The following is a 22,789-nucleotide window of genomic DNA, read 5'->3' as shown; positions in this document are numbered from 1 at the left end:
ATCGTCCATCTACTGAGTGAGCCTGTACGGGTTGGCCAGTCTGTTCCCATTGGTTAATGTGAACTTTTTCAAGTAAAACTCGCAGCCCTGGAGAGTGAGTGACTGTACTTATGAAGAAGAGCTTGTATTTTGTTGTTAGTGTTGGCTAACATGTTTAGGGAATTGTTTTGCCTCCACTTAAGCTCCACCCACAAAAAAGAAAAGTCATACCATTTACCAACAGAAACTACTTTGTTTTAGAGACCACTGTCAGTATTTAATGTGAATATCATATCCACTGGATAAAGTCAGTGGCCCTGTTTTCGTGGCTGCACAACTAGGGCTGTGCATCATTCAGAAATGTTCTATACTGGTGTTGGTACAGATAAATTGGCTTTGATACAGGTTCCTGAACGCTACATTTGTCCTATGCCAAATCCATTTTAACAACTGTTCAAAGACCTGGTGCTGTTGGTAAAAAAACAAAACAATGATCTCCGTCTCTGGTCCTAATATAGTGTTTTTCCTGCCTCTAACGTGTAACATTAGAAAGTCAATCATCACCATTGTTAGACCTTGGTACAAGCATGCTGGATGCTTACTTGCTCAGTGATGATGAGATTTACTCCTTGGATATCGAAATTTGGCACTGCATGACAATAACATGCAATAGTATGCAGGGTTTCCTTGAATGTTCTTGAGACAAAGGTGGCAAAGGCTGGAGAATGTGACATGCACAGTGTGCAATATTGTGCATTATTTCTCTGCACATTTCACTCTGTTGGCTCTATTTTTTTTGATAAAATTAAAGGACAGAGCCTGATGGAAAAGTGACAAGGATGATGAAGGAAAAATGCTTTCTTAAAAAAAAAAATCTCTTAAACGTTTGGTGAAATCAGATCGTAAAAAATCAACAGTAGAACTCACGGTTATGTTTAAGAGTGAAAGTAAAGAGCATTTCCACACACATAATGTGAAGAGAACTCAAGGGATTGGGACTAAACAGCTGTGTAGCCTTAAGAAAACCACTTATCAGGGAGGCTAATCAGAAAAAAGGCTTCAATTTGCTAGAGAGCATAAAGATTGGACTCTGGAGCGATGGAAAAAGGTCATGTGGTCTGATGAGTCCAGATCTACCCTGTTCCAGAGTGATGGGGGCATCAGGGTAAGAAGAGAGGAGGATGAAGTGATGCTCCCATCATGCCTAGTGCCGACTGTACAAGCCTGTGGAGGCAGTGTTATGATCTGGGGTTGCTTCAGTTGCTCAGGTCGAGGTTCAACAATGTTATGTGTCCAAAAAATGAGGTCAGTTCACTACCTGAATATACTAAATGATCAGGTTTTTACATCAATGGATTTTTCTCTTCCCTGATGGCACAGCCATATTCCAAGATGACAATGTCAGGATTCATCAGGCTCAAATAGTGAAAGAGTGGTTCAAGGAGCATGAGACATCATTTTCATACATGGACTGTCCACCAGACCAGACCTTAACACCCCTGAGAATTTTGTTTGGGATCTTTTTTCTCCAGCACATCCCAAAACAAAAAGATTTTATGCAGTTGTCCAACTCTCCCATCATCAGTACAAGATCTTGACGAAAACTTAATGCAACTCTGGTCAGAAATGGAATGCCGTAATCAACACTAAACAAGGTCCAATGAAATATTACAGTATGACTTTTTTTTTTTCGACCAGGCAGTGTATAAGTATTACTAAAATCCAATTCACATAGGTGTGTCTCATTTGTCCAGTAATGTTTGGTTTTGATTTGAAGTCACTGGTTGACAAGCTGTTGAAAAAAAAAGATCTATTGAAATATTTATGTAAATTAATTACACATTTGCAGTCAAAACAGATGTGTTACTTGAGACCAATTTAATATAATTTTAATCATAATTTTCACTAATATGGGAAAGTCAGTACTGTATTGACAGCAAGGCATTAAAAAGACTTCCTTACCTTTACTTTTTGGGGGATTTTGGTGCCTGGTGCAGAATGGTGCACAGATTGGAGGAGAGACTGAAAAAGGGGGTTCATTCCAGTTCATTTAAATGATGCAAAACACAAAGCCTTTTTTGTGTAGAAGTTTCAGAAGTAATAGCAGAATAACGCTTAAAATGTAAATAAACCATTTAGATTAAACAGTCTCCATTTTCCGAGGTAATTTGCATTAATCAATAAATGAATATGATTGATTCACACAGTTTCTGTTATACACAGGTACTTTTTCTTTCTGCATGGAAAGAAATCCTATAAATGACTTCAACCATTATTTATTATTGGTTTCTGTCATCATTGTACTAATTAACTGTTAAAAAAGCCACCATCTGCCTTTGGCTGCAGATTTGTGGTGCTGTGTGTTCACATCGTGCTGCTCTGCACCATCCAGACAACAACATGATCTCCCGGAGAAGCCAATTCTTCATTTCTTGAGCTACTGTAGTCATGTGTCACTGTGATTGGCACAGCTGTTTCAGAGCGATGACACCAGTAATTTGACTGGCTGAGATGGAAGCACACCCTCCAATCTGTATTCACCTTCACAGAGTCCTTTTGCACAGCCACACATATAAACCAGCATAGCAGGTGAGTTTGGAGATGCCCTGCGTCAAAATTCTTTCATAAACTCAGTGCAGTACTCAAACATGTGCTTATTGAATCATATAATGCGTAGGAAGACCCATTCCAGTATGCATTTTTTGTCATTTTCCAAACAGGTTTGGGCAGTATGTTTAAAATTTTCCAACCAGCCACCATCAGCCCAGTAACCGACAATTGCTGCTAGCTTCAGGTGTTAAGTACCCATCTTCCTTAACAGAAAAATACAATTGTAAACTTCCAAGTTTCGCTCTCAACTCATTGTAAAACACACTTCGTTACAACTCTACAGAAAAATGAAATTCAACTTTTTCCACTGTTATAATGACCATCAACTCTGGTTTGGTTGAAATAAGGCCTTAATTCGCTGTGTCAGATGTGAAAATATTCTGGCTATAGTCTGTTTTTCTCCCGCACGTTCTTTGGCTCAGTGGTTGTGTACTCTGCTGCTGATTTAGAGTCTGTCCCTGAGCAACGGGTCTTTCTTCTTTTTCGGAGGCAGACCATTAAATTAGTATATTAAAATGAAAATGATTGGCCCAGAAAAATCACCCCAAAAACCCTTATATATATATTCGTCCAATTGCCCAACCATATTTCCAACACAACTGGACAATCACACCCCATTTACACACCGAATGGCTAAGTTTGTGGAGGTGAAAGTATGCAGAGATTCAACTTTTCGGACTCCTTTTTTAAAGAAATCTCTATAGAACTTCTTCCATCACTTTTCGGGCATACACCACTGTTGTCCTCACTTGTATGATCAATTGTGCCAAGACTACAAAAACAAGCAAAACACACAGAATTCTTTGAGATATATCCAGGAAGCAGTCGGATGCAGTCAGGAAGAGGCTGTAACAGCAGGCTTTTAGTGTGATCTTTCAGAGCAGGTGTAAAGACTTTTGCCTTACCTTGACATTGTACAATTGCATCTACAAATCAACTTATTGTTCTGGTGCATAAAAGAATGCAGAGTCCACTGGCCAATGCAAAATTGAAAGCCACATTTTTATAAAATTTTAAGGAGACTCAGTGCTACTGCTACGCAGAGTTTTCATGGTACCAGAATGTTAAACTTTAATACCATAAGAGAATAAAAAATAATACTTGATACCTCTTTTGATACCATGGCAAAAAGAAAGAAAATCACAGGCACATAAATATATCTTAGGTATTTTGATACAACAATTAATGAAAATTTTATTGTTTAGAACATATGGTATTGAAAAAGTATCTATACTTTTGATACTTAGTGCAATTAGTGCAAGTGCTACTGTTGTTCTGTGCGCAGTGTAATATTCCTCAAAATTAGTAAAATAGTCTGACACAAATTAAGACCCAGATTTTATTCGACCCTGTGCAAAATGCACAGTGGCCTGCAGTGTAAAGGCTGTGTTCAGCCTGAATGGATTTTATTCATATTATTTACTTTGAAAGCAAGCAGAATTCAAACCCATGTTGTTAAATTGTAAAAATATGCTTTACTGACTTGTCCTTTGTTTTCTGATATAAATGTGAAAGGGCATTCAACGCTGTAAAACCTAATAGGGATCATTATTCATCTTTCAGGTCGTGGTCTTTGAGATGATTTGAATCGCAGGTTCACTCAGTGTCGTCCGTTTTATTCATGAAGTCTTTTCCACTCTGCATAAGTTTGCCAGCCAGCATTGGTTAGCTCAGTTCGTCTGAGTTTGAACTTGCAATGTGAAAAATGTTTTTTCGATTGGCATTTCAGCCCTGATAGCTTCTGCTGTATCCATAAGCCTGCTGGCCTCTCCACCTCCCATTAAGCATAATGCAGGGTGGAAATGTCTCTCTTAACTCGCAGAGCACCTCTCAAATCCCTCAGAGACCAATAGCTGGAATGACAAATCGGAGGGCGCGTCGGCATGGCATTTAAGGCTGCTAACGAGATAAAGCGCCCGAGCTTGGCACCTCTCACCCGCTCGCTACTCCTCCGCCCCGCTTACTGTCATCTGTGCGGCTAAAGAGCTTTAGCGGAGAGGCCCCTGAAGTGGGGGCCACGAGCCAGCTTGGCTTTATCCCTCCCTTACCCCCTCTTCCCAATCTCCCTCCTCTCCTCCTCCCCGCCTCAATTCCTCCCACCATCGGCACATAATTAAAAGTGCTGGGCTGGGTGCCCAAGTGGCTGAAGGCTATGAGTCACTCCCCAGGACTGGAAGAATGAGGGATAAATCACCTGGGGGAGGAGGGCTGGAACTTCTCTCTCCCCTCACACCTGGGTTCATTCGGGGGGACCCTATTACCAGGCCCTCCAATTACCCTGTCCCGCCGGCCTGAATTTATTTGTACCGCTCCCCCACCACCATAAAATTATAACTTTGCGTAATAATTTTTTGCTCGATGCAGTCCAACCCAAGGTTAATAGCTGCCTAGCTGACTTTGAGGAGGCTGAAGGATGCTGCCGCACCGATACTCTTCTCCTCCTCCTCCTCACACCTCCCTCCTTTCATCCTCTTGTTTAGCCTGTAAAAGTAGTACAGGGAAGGGGAGTGCAAGTGCCTTGCAGGAGTTATTGTCCAGTGCAACCCCATTAACGGTCCCCCAAGGTGCTGTAAGTGTCTCTCTTATGGGAGAAACTGCCATTAATTGTCTGATCAAACCTTGAGACCCTCACTGTTTTACTGCATTGTAGGCCCTGAACTGCATTCAATCCAGGGCCCTCATAGAATAGATTTCCATCTAATGAAAAGGGCTCAGTAAGGAGGAGTTTCTATTAACCTGTTATGGATAAAAGTTTAGCTTGTTTGTTGAACTTGTGTGCAGCTGTTGATTGTGTTTCCGAATGCAGCCGAGGCCTCGACGTTACACCAGATCAAGGAAACCTGTAACTATTACTGGTGCTTTATACAGCAGTTCAGGTGTGACTGTTGTGTTCTAAAAGTTCTTGGTATGCATCTTTTGAATTGTTGAAGACAGGACTGCAACTACCAATTATTTTCATCACTGATTAATCTGTTGTTTATTTTTTTGATTAATCAATTATTAGTTGGTCTATAAAATGTCAGAGAAAGGTGAAAAATTGCAATCAGTGTTTCCCAAAACACAAAATAACGTCCTAAAATGTCTAGTTTTCCCCACACCCCAAAGACATTCAGTTTGCTCCTAGAGTAAAGAAACTAGAAAATATTCACATTTAATGAGCTGGAATCACAGAATTCTTACTATTTTTTCTGAAAAAATTACTCAGACCAAATAATTAATTATCAAAATAGTTGCCGATTCATTTGACAACATATTAATAATCGATTATTCGATTTATCATTGCAGCACTAGTTGAAGATAGAGTTGAACCATTGGACAACCTCCCTCCACCCATGGAGAGACAGGGTCTTAAATTAAAACTGAAATGTGGGTAGATTTTCCTTTTTCCAAGTAAAATCTTGTCACTGAAAATGTAACAAAAGCTTCATAAGTAAAATGTCAATAAGAGTATATTATCAAAAGAATTTGCATCTTAAAGTCCATCTCCGGTCATGTTTTAAACAAAATGCCCTGCAAGAAGTAATAAATTGTGCCTGATAGGTTTTTTTTTTTACTGCAAAATAAGTTAAAGTACCCTTTTAAAACGGCTTACTTTACACCTTGCCTTCATTTATTATTCAGTGATTCATGAATATGCAAACAGTCCCCGCCCTTTCCACACACACCAACACCCACACCTACCACAAAGTAGCAGCATTTGGCTTCTCCTCTGTTCTGCTAGTTAATCATGGTAACTAGCTACATCCAGCTTCTCCTGTGGGCTGGGCATTGTCGCTAATGACATGTATAGCACCACCCCCCATGTGATTAACGGGATCGGTTCCTTAGGTTTATGACATCATATCCCCAGCCTGACTGATGCTGTTTTTTTGAGACTGCCCTCGCTCACTGCAGTTTCAAAGCAAGAAATGCTCAGACATGGTGTTGTACTGCTTTTTTCCCTCCTAATATGTCCTGTAACACATGAAAAACACCACATGGACATGTTGAAAAGGTCAAAAACGTGATTCTCACTGGATGGGGTCTTTAAAACTAATGAATGAGGAGTGTCAGCCAGAGACTGCATAAATGAGGAATGGGTTTATTATTCTAATAATTATTAGGCTATAGCGCCTTTATTAACAACAATATAATTGTTTATGACATTGCGATATGCCAGTTAGGCAGACATCACCCAACCCTAGCTGAAGATCCTCCTGAAGATTCCTAAAAATATGAAAAAAAGAGCAAGCTGGATCCCAGGAAAACTGAGGCTGTGCAACGGCAGAAAGCAGCAGTGACTTAGGTAATGTATACCCTACTATTATCCTGCTAGTGCTGACTGTGAGTTCATTCTTGACCCTGGCAAGACTTCGACGGAACAATGCGTATCAGCGTTCAGTCGCTGTGAGCTTTCAATTACCTCTTTCAGTTCCAGGTAAAGCGAGTGTAGGTGAAACTTGAGTTAAGGCTGATTTGATGCCTTCAGTTTCAGTGTTGATGTCAAAACTGTACTGTAAATAGAAACATTTTTTTCAACAAAAACCTTTTAAAATTTAACTAAAGAAGTCACTTATTAAATGTTAAAGAGGCAGTTCACCCCCATATCAAAAATACATTTCTTTCCCCTGGCGTGTAGTGTATTTATTCATCTAGATTTTTTTTTTTTGTGTGTGTGTGAGTTGCAGATTTTTGGAGATATTGGCCATATAATGGGGACTAAATGGCACTAGGCTTGTAGGATTTATTTTCTTTGTTTGTACCAGTCAGTAAATGTTCAATAATGTCCTTCAGCTGTTGCTTGGGAAGTTCATTCTGTCTCTGGTAGGAGCAGTTTCTGTTTCTGTTTATGCATGATGGAAAAGGCCCCAGCTATGTTTAATGTTAAGTTAACTCTTTCAAATGTAACCAAAGCATTTAAAATGAAGTCGTAAATGCAGTACATGCAGTAAAATATCTGATTTACTAAGTTACTTTACTTAATAGGCCATTTAACCTGAAAGTTAAGATTTTGAAAGAAAGATGAGTTGTGGACTTGTTTATGTTTATTAATTTTACTTAATAAAGATTATTCATGTTTGTTTATGAACTGGCCCCTGGCCTTCTGTCATTTTGCAGAAGTGGCCCCCGGCCAAAGCAGGTTGAGTATCCCTGTGATACATGTTAAGTAGTGAGGTTAAGAGGTGAAAAGCTCCAAATTTAACACACAGATTTGAGAGTAGCATAGCTGTAGATTTTCTCTTCTCACTCCTGGAAAAAATAAAAGTTTTCTTCACTCTCATTTTAGGTTTTTCCACCTATTAACACCATAGTGATGACAGCAGGTGGGATTGTCAGTATTTTTTTTTCTTTTCCCATTGAATGGTCCATTAAGACAAAGTTACATTCTTCTAATACTACAGCAAAGAAATGTTTTCACAGTATATTGTTGCTGCCCCACATCACTGTACTTAATTGATAAGTTCCACACTGTGCAGATCAAAACGAGACATGTGAAATTAGCTGCCAGAGAGTTGCTTACAGAAAATGTCTTTTTAAAATAGTACACAATTAAAGGCCTTTCGCTGAAAAGCTCTCTTGGATAATGCACCTCATGTCCAGCCCCTTTTAGCAGGGCCATTTGTCTAAAAAAAAAAAAAAAAAAAAAAAAAGATGGAATGAGCTTTTATCGATTTCCTTTTTGTTGTACCTTTTCCATTGACTCCTCCAACATGTCACATCCAGAACTCCCGCGAATCCAACGCGAGCTCTAAAAGTGTCTTAATCGTTGCTTTAAAGGCCAAATCAAGATGAAAAGTCTTCAGCCGTATGAAGTTGACAAGAAAAAAAAGAACCAAAGAGATGCCTGCCTCGAAACTACGTTTACTGTCATATTAAAAAGGAGGAACCTTCTTCTTTTTTTGGGTGGGGGGGGGGGGATCAGAGCAGTGAGTGGAGCTTTGAACTGCATGTGTGTGTGTGTGTGTGTGTGTGTGTGTGTGTGGAGGGAGGTGCATGCAGTGTTTTAACTCCAGCTTCATCCTCAATGCATCTCTTCCTCTCTGTCTCTGCTTTTCTTGCAGATCCACATCATTGACTTTGATGATGAGAATAACATCATTAATAAGAATGTCCTTCTGCACCAAGCTGGGGAGATATGGCACATTGGCGCCAGTCCTGCAGATAAGGCTGTGCTTACCACCTGCTATAACAAAAGTGAGTCCTACTGTTTCCTTCTGTCTCTGGCTCCATTCACTGCCTCTTCATGTTTCTCTTTTTTCTATTCATTCTTTCTGTTTTTCTCTCTTTGTCTATTTTTTTTTTTTTGCACAAACTTTATCTTCCTATACTTCTCTCTGTGTGTTTGTCTCTTCCATCTAATGGCCTCATGCAGTTTAGTTAAGAATCATAACATGTAATTGGCCTTTAACAGGTGATCAATAACAGCCAGTCTGTCTTCACAGGTCCGTCTGTAGCAACCATGTTAGAAGTCATGTTCAGACTCTGATAGAATCAATACTAATGTGTGGACATGATGACCCACATGAGGGACAATAGCAGTGGCTGCAAGTCACCGTCAGGCAGGGGAAAATCTTTGAAGGTCACATGCACATTATCTGTGCCTTTATGTACCGTTTTTGGTTTGCTGCGCTGCGCTTTACACAAAATCGTAAGTAGAGAAAAAACACAGGTGCAAGTAAGCAAAAGTAACACTTCTGTGATTTGCAAGGTCGAGTACCAACAGATTACATGTAATGGGTGTTATGTGATCAGATTATAAAAGATAAATAACCATAATCAGACCAGATTACATTTGAAAAATGTTTAATTAGATTATAATTACACTGTCAAGAATTTTCTGGAACATATTTTTGTAAGTGTGATTTTATCAATTCTAAGTCAAAGTCAGTTAATCCTGTCTGGATGCCAGTTTTGTTAATTGTCACTTAACTAATATTTGTTTTTGTTTTTTAAAGGATTATTCATATTTATTCCTTTTCATTTACATTGAAAATGGGAGATGAACATTTTGAGTGAGTGCGTTACAAGAGCAAAATCCTCCGTTTGTTCTTAATCGGTGTTTGCAAGTTATTCTTATTGCTTGGTATCAAAAGTAATAGGTTATGTTACTGGTTATTTTGCTGTATTACTTTGTACCTTGTTGACACCCTTGTTGAGCTCCAAAGTTGAACAGCGGATCCACAGAACTGTTAGACAACAAAGCTTTTGTTGCTGCTGTCCAGATTCCATCACCAAAAATTTTCTCTCAAGGAGACAAACAAAGTCAAAATAGTGACAATACTTCCTCCTGTGGAAAGTATGTCCTCATCCTCATCCGCTAAATAACTTAGTAACTGAGAAGTACTTTGATAAGTAATCATTGTTTTGGAAATTTTAATCCATTACACCACTTATTACTGGGTAAAGCAATAAAATTACAGTAATAGATTACTGAGTAATTACTGCCTTACTCTGTTCCTAAACAGTGTAAAAACAACCTTACACAAAAGAAACAGCATGCCACATGTTGTAGAATACACACAGTACATCTGTAGTTTGCGCCAGTACTGTTTTAGTCAGGTTAATTTGATTTGACCAACTGTAAATGCTGAATATGCAAAATCCTTTTTAATTGCACTGAAAAAGTTTTGAGTTGCTTAAAGAGAAAGAAAGAACATTTGTGGAACTTTTTGTGGCTAAGTCATTTTTTTATAGTATAAAGTGCAACATTTTCAAAAGTAATCCAAAATTATTTCGATTACATTTTTGTAATCCAGTGGATTATGTTCCTAATTACAAAAAGTGCTCTGTAGTTTATATTCAGTAACTGATTACATTTGAGAGTAGTCTGACCCAACCCTGGTGGTTTGAAACAGTCTAGTTGAGACGTGTCATCCTTACATTTGCATTTTGATACATGACATTCACTCTGACATTTCATACTTCAGCAGTGACCCAGCGGTTAGAACAAGAAGAACCAGCTTCAAGCACCAATGGCTAGATTAACAATCACGTCATAAAACGGATAGTTCCAGTCCTTGATTATGATTGGCTGAGCCCCGTTCAGAGCTGTTGTAAAATACTCCATAAACATACATCTGTGACCACATTACATTAATATTACTGTGCCAAAAAAAATGGTTTCAAAATGTCAGACTTTGTTGTGACTTTTGATTAACTGGGTGAGATGAGCGTGGATGAGTGGCAGGAAGAGATGGACAGGATAGAGGAGGGAGATTAAAAAAAAGAATGGAGACATGCTGAAATTAATGACAGAGAAACTTCAGAGCTGGAAAAGTTAAGAGACAAAGTTGGAACTTTTAAACGGACAATGTGGTCTGCTGGTGGTGTTTTCAGACTAGGTGTGCCAAGAAAGATCTGGCTATTGATTTTAAAACAATCACCAAAATGGAGCTGCACCAGGCACTCGGTCAGTTTCATGCCACTGTGAAAAACAGGAAAGGTGAACCCTGCAGTTTCAGCACTTACTTTGGCCTATATGTGGGGATTAACTGGTACATCAGTGATCCACTGATCACTTGATCCAGACATCTGTTGAAAGATCCAGAGTTTATCAGTGGCAACAGTGTTTTTTTTATCTCCATCCAAAGTGGAAAAGCTACATCATTACCAACCTTACCTAGCTTGCATGTTTATATTTGTATCCAGTTGTGCTCACCTTTCTCTCATTGTGATGTCAATTCCAAGTTACTAATTTTCCTGTCCAAAAATAGAAATAGAAATTTAGTCTAGTGAACTAATATAAAAACACTCAGGGGCAGTAAGCAATGTCATATTGGTTGGCAGAGTGTGGTTAATGTTAGAAGTGCTAGCACCAGCGTGGAGAGTAGGCTACTCTCCACGCTGGTTAATATCCACGTCTGTGCTGAATGTGGTTTCTCATTGCTCTGGTCGAGTGATTTTATGTAACTTTATTCTGACACAGACTACAAACAGGCTTATTTATATTTTCTAGATCAAAATTCCTCCAAACCACACTGGTTTTATGAGATGTCATCTGTTTCACGTTTCACCTCGATGTTTTACGCCGGGCATTAATGCCCTACATAGTGGCGGGTGGCTACATAACATCTTAGATAGTTAACCGGCATTTTACATTAATCAAATATTAGTAACTAGTTTAACCGAGTAGTGTTTCTGGTAAAGACTAGTGAGGGTAACAATGTTTAATTGCCTAGATGACTAATAGTGCACAGCCCCAAACAATATAAATGCGTGGTACATTGTAACACAATTGCACAATTAATGGCAATATCCAGATAAATATTAATAATCACCCCAAACATTAAACGCATTTTCCACTGTATCTGTGTCGTGCCTAACAATGGTCCTTAGCTGTTCTAAAATCACTGTAAATCATGGCTTATTGCTTTATTTTATCACCCCCATAACCCTGTGAGTTGACACAACAGAAAGCTGCCATCTCTTTGACAAGAAATACTACCTGCGCTTTAACAAGCACGTGGGTGATATGTATATATCCTTTCATATCATTATCTGTCTTTTTAACGAAAGCGTCAGAAATGACAGTTGTCAGAGCTTAAAACCATTATCTGGTGATCTTAAATCAGAATTCTGTAGTCTAACAATGGCATAACTGCAAAATAACAATTTTGAAATTTAAAAATTTAATTTTGACCTTAAAATAGAAAGTCATGTTGAATCGTGGATTTGGAGAATAGTGACATCCCTGATTTTCCCATTTTCTTCACATAGGCCTGACATGAACAGTTTTGTTAAAACTCCTGATGACAAGGTTTTAAATATGAAGTGGTTCTCTGTGACCTTACATATTCGTGACTAAAATAAACAATGTCCAAGTGGACATATCATCACTTCATCATGACTGTGTGACAATGACCTGGCAACTAGGGGTACAACTAAAATTGTTTTCATCACTGATTAATCTTTTGATTAGTTTCATAATGGTTTGGTCTAGAGAATGTCAAAAAATTGTGGGAACTGCTCATCACAATTTCCCAGAGCCCAAAGTAACATCCTCAATTTGCTTCATTTGTCCAACCAACAATCCAAAACCCAAAAACTCTTCATAAACTATCATAAATGACAATGAACAACATAAAATCCCCACGTTTATGAGCTTGAAATGTTTGACATTTTTGCTTGAAAATGACTGAAACGATTTATTGATCATCAAAATAGTTGGCAACTAATTTTCTTTGGATCCACTAATCGATTAATCGACGAACTGTTGCAGCTCCTCTGGCTGGCAACATACTGTAAGCACACAATCCCACAGATGTCACCAGATGCAGATATTACTAAACGCTCATTGGTGCACAGAAGTAGGTGACATCAGCTTTTTCCCACTGAGTCCCACCTCCTTCAAAGCCACTGAGAAAAGCACAGACAAAAATGCAAATGTAGAGAACTTTCTTGTGTGTGATCTCAACTGAGATGACAAAGTGAGGACATTTTTGTCAGTCTTCACTTCTTCAAAGGGCTCTTTAATGTTTGAGACTTGTGTTCAGGGTTAGGATTAGAATTACGTTAAGGTTATGTTCTGGGGAGCGCATCAGGTTAATAAAAGTTCTAGGCCTGCAACTAACAATTATTTTGATTGTTGATTAATCTATCAATTATTTTCTTGATTAATTTATCCTGTCACAATCTTGTCAACTGAAAAAATAGGACCAAATAGGTCAATAGGTCCTATTTTTCAAGTCTTTCCTGTAATGATTATTTTCAGTATCGATAAATCTGTCAGTCATTTTCTCCACTACTTGATTACTTGTTTGATCCATAAAATATCAGAAAATGTTAATCTGCATTTCCCAAAGCTCAAGATGACGTCCTCAAATGTCTTGTTTTGTCCACACCCCAAAGATAATCAGTTTAATGTCAGAGAGGAGTAAAGACACCAGACACCATTCACATTTAAGAAGCTGTAATTAGAGCATTTTGAATTACTTTTCTTAAAAAGTGACTCAAACGGATTAAATCCATTATATAAATAGATTGATTTAATAATTGATTAATCGTTGCAGCTCTAGTAAAGAAGGAGTGTGAGTGTGTCAGAGGTTGCGTCACACAGGAGCAGACAGCCATGTCAGATGGGGCGAGGGGAGGTTGCTGCAGAGTGCACTGTCGGCCTTTAGGGGTCCACACACCCCACCGCCGCCCTCTCCCCTCACACCACCCCTTTCTCTCACCCCCCTCCCTCCGTCTCTCGCTCTCTGTCAGCTGAGCTCTGCATGCTCGAGTTCACAGGATTACAGCCGCTCTGGACCTGGCTGAAGCTCCGACAGCCGACTACGCACTGCTGCGCACACTACACACTCACTCGCACACAAAAATATACATACAAACACACACATGTACACAAGTGCGTCCATACAGCGTTTCCATACCGCCTCCCACCGGCACTCCAATATGTGAGCAAGAAAAGGCTTTTGTTCAAGATGATTGCTTGCCCACTTACTCCAAGTGCAAGGTTGTCTAAAACCACTCAAGAGCCTGTGCACTCGCACCACGTTGCTTTTTAATTTGACAAATAGGCCTAACGCCAGTGTTTCATAGCCCAACGCCTGCCCACACACTGTCAATATCTACACCAAAAAGAAATTAGGCTCTTTTGCTCTCTCTGTTTTCTCCCTCTCTCCCTCTCTGTGTGATTGGTTATGCCCTCCAGCCTCAAACTTTTAGTCCAATTACTGTATCAATTCTACATTTACTCCACTGGTTCCAATTAGCAGCTCCGGCTCTGGTGTGGATGCCAAAATAACTCATTTGTGATGTGGCTTTGGAAGAAAGTGTATCCACGTCACCGTATTAGCGCCTATCCAACACGCACGCACACACACGCACGCTGCACTTTAACAACTGTGAATAACTGTGTGTGTGTGTGTGTGTGTGTGTGTGTGTTGTGCCCCTCCAGCCAGTGACAGCAGGGTGGTGTCCTGTGCAGCAGTATGGCGGATGCCTTCTGATTGGGAGACAGGAAGCCATGAGTCACCTGACGACTCCGCCCACAACCCCCAAACCCTGGAGCTGCTCTGTCACCTAGACGACAGCACCCACAGCAATGCTGCCTGGTAGGTGTTGCTGGGGAACAGTTGCACTCGCAGCACATGTGATGCAAGTGCAATTGTTCTTTAGATCCACGACAGTGTGCAACTCTGTGTTTGTCTCCTGTGTGTATTTGTAGGACGGGATGTGATAAATATTTTTGTGGATTGCAGGGTGCCTAAGAACTCATGGAGTTCAAATGAACTACAGAAGCTTGAACCATCTTGAAAAGCCTTGACACGGTCATACCATTCTCATGATACAGCAGTTACTATTAAATTGGGTTAGCTATAATAATTTACATATGTGTTATTGACTGCTTCCAAAGCTTTGGCAAAATATAACAAATAGATTAATAAAAAAGTTCTTAGAGGAGCGGGCTGATAAATCTGTAATTGTCAGACTTATTGAAATATCAAGATGTCTCTTAAATGTTGTCTTTTCCATGTCTGGCCAGGCTCCGTTACAATTGAAGAGACAGCCCAAAATCAAAAACACTTATTTTTCCTCTTACCTTCAGTGCTATTTATCCATCTAGACAGTTTTAGTGCGAGCTTCCAAGTTTTTGAGATATCAGCTGTAGAGATGTCTGCCTTCTCTCCAATATAATAGAACTAGATGGCACTCGGCTTGTGGTGCTCAAAGCAACACAGCAATGTTTTATGACCAGTGTTAGGCAGTAATATATTATTGTAATGTTACTTTACCCAGTAATAAGTAGTGTAAGGGGTTACAATTTCCAAAAACATAATTATATCACAGTTGCTAATCAAAGTAGTTCTGAGGTGAGGAGTTACTTTTTGATATAGGAGGGCTGTCTTATGATGACGTGTTCATGTGGCAGGTCAGGACAGGTCACATCAGCTGTTAGCCAAAAGGCTAAATGAAGGATGGAAGATGAGGGAGAGCAGGTGGAAGTTTTGTCATTATATTGAGTTTGTTTGAGTATGTGGCCACATTGAGATACTGTATTAAGACTTTGTTTCCACCACAGCTGACATCTGGACAGCTAACAATACAAGTTTTCTGGGTGTTCACAGTTCACTCATTCAGCAGTTCAACTTTGGAGCGTAACAAAGCCACCAACAAGAAACAAAAGTGATAGTAATATATCCAGTAACTTAATTATTTTGTTACCAAGTAACAAGTGAAGTAATATTATTACTTCTGAAGGTGTAATAAGTAAAACGTTACATATTACTCTTACTTACCAGCTTTTTCTGGAACTTTCAGCTGCATCTTCATCAGCAGAACATTTAAATAAAACAGCTACGTACTGTCACTTTCATGTTTGTTGGACGTTCACCTTCATCAAGACCAGTTAGTCTGTTATCACCCAGTTATGCTCTGCATTGCATTTCACTAGCAAATGGTTGTGTGCTCTGGACTAAATGCCTAAATATGCCCCCTTTCTATTTATCCAATAGAAAATCAATTTTGAATCAAATTATGACACTAAGAATCAGAATCAAATAGTGTTTCTACCAGAGTTACATTCTTTTTTAATTCAAAATGCCCTCTTTTGTTTCCCCACTCAGGTTTTCCTTGCTGAGCTGTAGTGGAGGGACAGTAAAACAAAGAGGGAATTTTGTACTAACAAGACTAACTTTGGTAGATAATTACTTCATTTGTCTAACTCAGACAGTTGAGGCCTCATCACTTACGTTGGAATTGCATTAGGAAGGGCTGATTTAAATAGGACACAACAGTGTATACATGGGCATGTAAGTACTGCTTTAAGACAGACCTGAAAAATTGTGAACCTATCCTTTAAACCCATCACAGAGTTTGAAGTTTGCTAAGTGTGTTGCTTTAATTTATACATCTTAAAGAGCCAAATGTGTTGTTTCATACAGAATGTCATGCCTTTTTTCATTGAACAGCCTTTGCAGAGACTTCCCTGTTTGATTTTCCACCTCAAACAAAGAAACAAACAACCTACAGGCGGTTTTAGGCAGGATTTGTCTATGATGAGATCAGAAATTCTAAAACTAAATGGGAGTCATTTAGAAACTACAGTGAACATTGAAAACACACTAGGGGACAGATGGACATGTCGTCCTACTGCAATTGAAAGAGCCCACACTCTCCACACCATTAGATTCCTACCAGCCGGAATAAAGCTCTCCTCTCCTCTCGTCTGCTCTCTCCCTGAATCTCTCCTTCGTGTGAGTGTTTTTATTTTTTTTGGCTCAGACTATCGACTGGCCCACATCTCAGATTGTAGTCTCGGCTCGATCCTTTTGTCTTAGAGTCGGAGCTCCCGCGCACAATGCCTCGCCATAACTCAGCACCTATGAGAACGAAAATCAATGGTCATTCCCCTTTTTAGTCTGCCGTTCATCGGCTGGCACATGATTGCTATCATTTTTAGAGGCGCCAATCAGTTAGCGTGATGCATACTGTAGCAGGTGTCTGCGAGGGGGAGATAAAGACGGAGAGGGAGCGAGGAAGACGGAGAGAGAGAAGGATGGAGAGAAGCTCACAAAGAAGAAGAGAGGAGAGATTGCATTTGTGCAACTTGCTGTGTGTAGAGAGAGGAAGGTTGTGTGTATGCGGGGGTGCACCCATGTATGTGTACCATGTGTGTGAATGTGTGTGTCAGAGGGCAGGTCAAGCAAGGCTGCTGGGTAAAGATTGATGGCTCTGGGCTCCACCATCTTAACACCCTTAGAGCTGTAACCCTCACAAGGGCACCACACTGTGTGTTTGTGTGTGTGTGTTGTGGGAGTGTGTGTGGTGGGAGTGTGCTTTCGGTGCTGTGAAGCCTGTAGCCTATGCTGTGCACTATTGGCTCCCCTAGATGGATGGCTTTGGTCGGCTGCCCACCTCCTCCATCTCTCTATGACACACACACACACACACTAACACACACACACACACTTATCCCCACTCACTCTGATAATACTGGCAGTTTGCACCACTCTGTGTCTGTGTGAATGTTTGTGTGTGTGTAAGCAGACAAAGAGTAAAGAGATTGGAGTTTGTATTCTTATGAGGCGTTTGTCTGTTTAATGTGTGCGTGTGTATGTGTGTGTGTGTGTTTGTTCACCTGCCCATGCGTGTTTGCGTCCACTCTAGCGTGTCTGCCCGTGTGTAGCCCGCATCCTTTATGTGTGTGTTATCCGCCGGTGTCCCTCCACTCCCACCAACAATAACACTTTCTCCTTCCTCCAAATCCCCTCATTGTTTGGGTGGGCAAACATTTGAGCCTCTGCCCTGTTGTGAAGCGTGCTCTGAATGGAAATATCTGCAAAATACGCCCCCCCCCCAAAAAAAAAACCCAAAACAGGGCTAAACAAAGCTGTTTTCTTGTTGTTTTTGTGCTTATGTGTGCACCATGGCTCTGTTTTTTCCCCTTCTCCTTCTTATTTTTCTTCTCCCACTTGGTTTCGATTGGGTTGAGCAAATCGATTCCCACGGAGCCATCTGAGCCAATCAGGACTCTAGGCGGGAATGGTAAAGCGCAAAAGGCAACAAGGCTGATTTTCTAAAGTGGGGTGCGACAGGAGGGGGTAAGAGGTGTTTGCGGCACACACACATGAATGCAATCATGTGTATTATTGTGGGAGCATTTTGTGTAAAAGGCTTCACTCGAAATGAGTCTGGCTGTATATATGTCAAGGCTCTTTTATCCTGTAGTGCGATCGGTGTCTACACTTTTTGTATGTGTGTGCGCCTGGACATGTAAAAGTGTGTATGTGTGTGGAGGCCGATTTCTGGGTGATCAGTGAGCGTGATTTTCACTGTGAGGGTCTCCTAGTCCAATCAATTGGACCCCAGGAGTGGGCTCTCATGCAGACTATCAGCCGTATGTGTGTGTCTGTGCGTACGATGGGGGCTATCAGTCGATTACAGGGCCTTTGCGATCCAGCCTTTTCAACTACATCTTATATTAAACACCATGATGCAGGTGTTGCACTGAAGTTTGTGGGTCTGGTGGTTTTTCCTCCAAGCCCTGCAGCAACTGGTCAAAAATATTCCTGGTGCCTGGCTGCAAAATTCAAGTTCAAGTTCAAGTTCAAGTTCTTTATTGTCCTTATGCTTACACATAACGAAATTTCATTTAGTAATTCTCGGCACATGGTTAAGATAAACACACAATACAAGTATTAATAATGATAAATAAAAACATAATAAACATAAATATGTGCAAGAGTCAGCAGCCATACAGGGAATAATATGTTAAGGTAAAGTGCAATCAGTGCGAGTCCCAGTGTTTAGGCGTGGTGGGTGAGTGTATGCCTGCCTGAGTCAGGAGGTCTGAGTGTGACTGAATCTGCAGAGGGGGGGGGGCTTGTTTACTTATTTGTATATTCGTCTGCAGGGGGGGTGGTATGTGTGTGCAAGGGGGGACTGATAGATTTCACAGCTCTGGGGAAGAAGCTGTCCTTCAGTCTGGTGGTTCGTGAGTTTATGTTTCTGTACCGCTTTCCCGAAGGAAGCGGTATTCGGAATTCAGCTTAAAATTGTAAAAATGCGTATTCAATTATGAGTGTCTCATTAAGCGACCACAAAAATCTGGGTGAAGATAAATGGGTGTCATTCACCAGACGTTTCTTCCTGAAAGCCATTTACACAGTTTCCACAACGATTGTGGCGTTCACTCAAGAGCACACTTACATGCATTTTAGTGCTGACATGTATGTGCAAAATAATTGCTTATTGCATTTTTTTTTCAATTCCACATTTGTATAATAAGATTTTAAATTCCAAACATATTTTCATAATTTATAATAGTTTTAATAACAAAGCATTATGGTATTTTAATATGTTAGTCTTAAGAGAGAAACAACCAAACAAGTTTCACTGAATTTCTTTCTTAGTTTTTTGTTTTTTTAATGTTTAGTAAACTCTGGAGTTGTCCAGGACAGCTTCTAACATCCGATGAGGGCAGCTGATCAGGTCCTGGGTGCACACATCAGAGGGTGGTTGCCTCAGTAAGAGTTGATATGTAAAACCTTATAAAAATAGAACCATTGCATTGAGCCTTTTTGAGTTTTAAATTATACAGTTATTGGTCTATACTGCAAATGCAAATGTTTAGATTTTAATACAAACTACGCTTATTAGTAACAGTTTTTTAAACACATGGACATGTTGAAGAAGAGAACAATTACTCACTGAAATAATCACCTGCTTTTAGGTTTCACACACTGGTGTTTAAATGTGTCAGCATGTTTTATGGTTGTACAGCTTTTAGATAAAAAGTGCAGACAAATTGTTTGAATTCTGCTTACGTCTGATTCTGATATAGGAGATGCCCGAGGAGATAAAACTGAAGCTGACAGCGCTCCTCGTCTTTAGATTTGCGATGGCACTCTTGGATTCTTTCTCAACTTTTCTGTGTGTGATTCTTGTGTTTGTACGCGGCCCTGCAGTCTTATGTCCTTATATGGGCATCGGTGGGGTGTTTACTTGTGCTAATTAGGAACGACTGACACTTTCAAGGACAGTGACATTCATCATTATAAGACCACAGATACAAACAGTCCTATGGTTTAAGAAAACCTTCATGAATTTGACTTTGACTTTTCTTAGGACCTTTTTTAAGAACAAATTAGAGACTTAGGAAATATTGGCAAACCAGGACCATTGTTAATAACTATTAAAAAAGCTAGTTTTAAAAAAGCTCACTTTGCTGTTTTGACCATTTCTCAAGACTGTATAGATCATGTTTTGATTGACATCTCCCTCAGGAGTACCAATATGGAGGCTGAGCAACATAACTCTGTGGACAGGCTGAGCGGCAAAATGCATTTTAGCCACCTAAACAAAGACCACCTAAAATCAGTGTACATATAAAGTTTAGACTATATTTACTCACTGTCAGACAACCTTGTGCTATGGGGAACTGAGGACTTGTTTGATGGGAGTCTTCTGCCACCTCAATCGGTTCACTTGTTTGTGGTAATGTGTGACTTTGGTGTCTTAGTCCAGATCCAAACTCATGTTAGTGGCTGTGGCTCAAGCAGTGGTAGCTGTTGACTTGGCTCAGTCTCAAATAGGCAGATTTAGTGGGGGCTAAAAGGTTTTGTCGCACCGTTTTGGTGGAACAATTGATCTGGACTTTTTAAAGGTTGGTTTGTGAAAATATTTTTTGTAAAAAAAAAAAAAGTCTGAACAATTCAAACCTAATGTCAAGAAAGTGTAACAAACTTAAATGATAATATTTCAAGTTTGGATTAAAACTAAACTAATTTCTAATGCTTGTTTAGATGCTAGTGATTACCTACGTAAGACCCTAAATGACATAGTTAGCAGGCTGTTGTCGATTTGGGTTTACACAGGCTTTACAGGATATTTCCAATTTATTACAACTTGGAAACTAGTTTTATAATTTTGCTATCATTTCTATCTGTATAAATACAGTTTAAGTTGAGGTTTGATAGCATTTTATTGAGTCCTAACTGAGAACAGAATCTGCTTTGAAATCCCTTATCTAATCTAATTAGGTTTGGTTTTAAGAAGTACTATATAAACCATGTGTCTCCAAAGTTTTGAAAGTTTTTAAGATGTACTGATAGCTTAATTGTTCCTCTATGGACTTAGAATTCTAATACTTCTTAAGATAAATAAACCAGGTAAAAACCCACTGGATTATTAGAAAAATGCATTGTTACAAAGCTGACAAAAGTTTTAGCTCAAACTTGAAAATGAGAGGAGTAGCTGAAGATATCAAATGTTGATTGAAATAACATCTGCAGCCTTCTTAATTTGGACTCATGACTTTGCCATGATGACCTACTTGCTCTGAACACTGAAGGTCCCCATTCAATATTAATTAAATAAGCTTAAAATATTGATACGGCTTGGAGGTTCTGATGAACATGATGTGATGCGTTCAGCCAGATCATTTTTCTAGTTACCAGAGTCGCCACTTTGATGGTCTAGTTAAAATACTCAAATGTGCTGGTTAAGCCTGTCTGTGGACAGTGGCTTGAAGAGAGCTCATTAACCAGACAACAGCCAAAATGGGATGTTTTTTTTAACTGTCAAATTGATCAGCGTCTGCAAAAAATGTGGAGCAATTAACCTAATGTTTTCTGTGTTGGAAGAAATAGTTTTATTTTGTGGTTATGGCAGAGGAAACACAACTACCACCTTTGTAAACAATGCCACTACTTGATTTGACACCTCATCTTCTGTTATTTGATGCCCATCATGTGAATAGAAGCATTCTTAAAATAATCCTTCAGCATTTTCTGCATTTATTTTTATCAGATGCCACAGGCGTGTAGTAGAGCCGTTCTTTCCAACATTTTGGTGGCATCTTGGCTCGCTGATTTGCCAGCTCCATCAAATACACCACACTCGCCTTCACCACACCCCAGAATGTATGGGCTCTACCTGCTGCAGTCGTGCGGCAATCACACCTTACCTTAGTTCGTAGGGCGCTTGTGGTGATTGGCAGTAGGCAAAACCATACAAATACTATGTTTTTTTTATATCTGGGTACAAAAGGATTAAAGGCAAGCATTGTTTAACTGGATACATTTTGATTCTTGGTTATTTGTTGAAACTTCTGTTGAAAGAAGAGGTAAAAGCTTCATTAAGAGATGTCAGAATTTTAGTGCATCTGGGTATTTTGCCAACCAGGAATTGGTCTTGTGTCAAAGCTGTTCCCTTTTGAAAAATATGTCCCACCCCCTGAAAATAATATTTCCTGTATCTCTGGCCTCTGTCTTTGGTGTTAGGATAAGTTTTGGTTGAGGTTAAGCTCTCAGAAAACAAGTGGTTGCGGTTAGGGATAAGTCTAGGGAAGGAAAAACCCTGTCGTATGTTTGTGTAGTAATAAAGCCATGTTCCCATATCTCAGCAATTTCTTTGGTGAGTACATCTGTTATCATAACCATAAGAAATGATGGCCAAAACTGTGTAAATAAGACCCACATTGTGATATCAAGTGATTACCCTTAACCCAAACAAAACAAAGCAAAAATGCCCTCCTTCGGAAAAACTAAAACTCAAGCTGGTTCTCACAAACTGCAACACACACACACACACACAGACTGCCCTTGGTGTCCCTGTATCCAAGCTAAAATCTTATCCAGAAGGAGGAAACACACACACACACACTTTGTTTGTGTTGGCTATTGTCTTTGTATACGAGGGGCTGGGATTAAACTCATATGGATGCAAAGCACAGCAAAGCAGGGGAACAATCTGATGAGCGAGAGACATAGAGAGA

At 39.7% G+C, this 22,789-nt stretch overlaps 1 protein-coding gene across 1 annotated transcript in view; it reads left to right on the top strand.

The window, feature by feature from the left end:
- The window catches only part of eipr1 (EARP complex and GARP complex interacting protein 1), an 88,782-nt gene that overhangs the window by 8,122 nt on the left and 57,871 nt on the right, over positions 1-22,789 (top strand). Inside the window, exons 3-4 of the mRNA XM_084743066.1 lie at positions 8,631-8,763; positions 14,468-14,624. Of these exons, the coding sequence (XP_084599192.1) occupies positions 8,631-8,763; positions 14,468-14,624 (290 nt within the window). The remainder of the gene's footprint in view (positions 1-8,630; positions 8,764-14,467; positions 14,625-22,789) is intronic.

Source organism: Lutjanus erythropterus, chromosome 18 (genome assembly GCF_056507025.1).
Source record: "Lutjanus erythropterus isolate fLutEry1 chromosome 18, fLutEry1.hap2, whole genome shotgun sequence".
NCBI lineage: Eukaryota > Metazoa > Chordata > Actinopteri > Lutjaniformes > Lutjanidae > Lutjanus > Lutjanus erythropterus.
The sequence above is the reverse complement of the archived record's forward strand: the minus strand, read 5'-3'. Positions and strand labels throughout refer to the sequence as shown.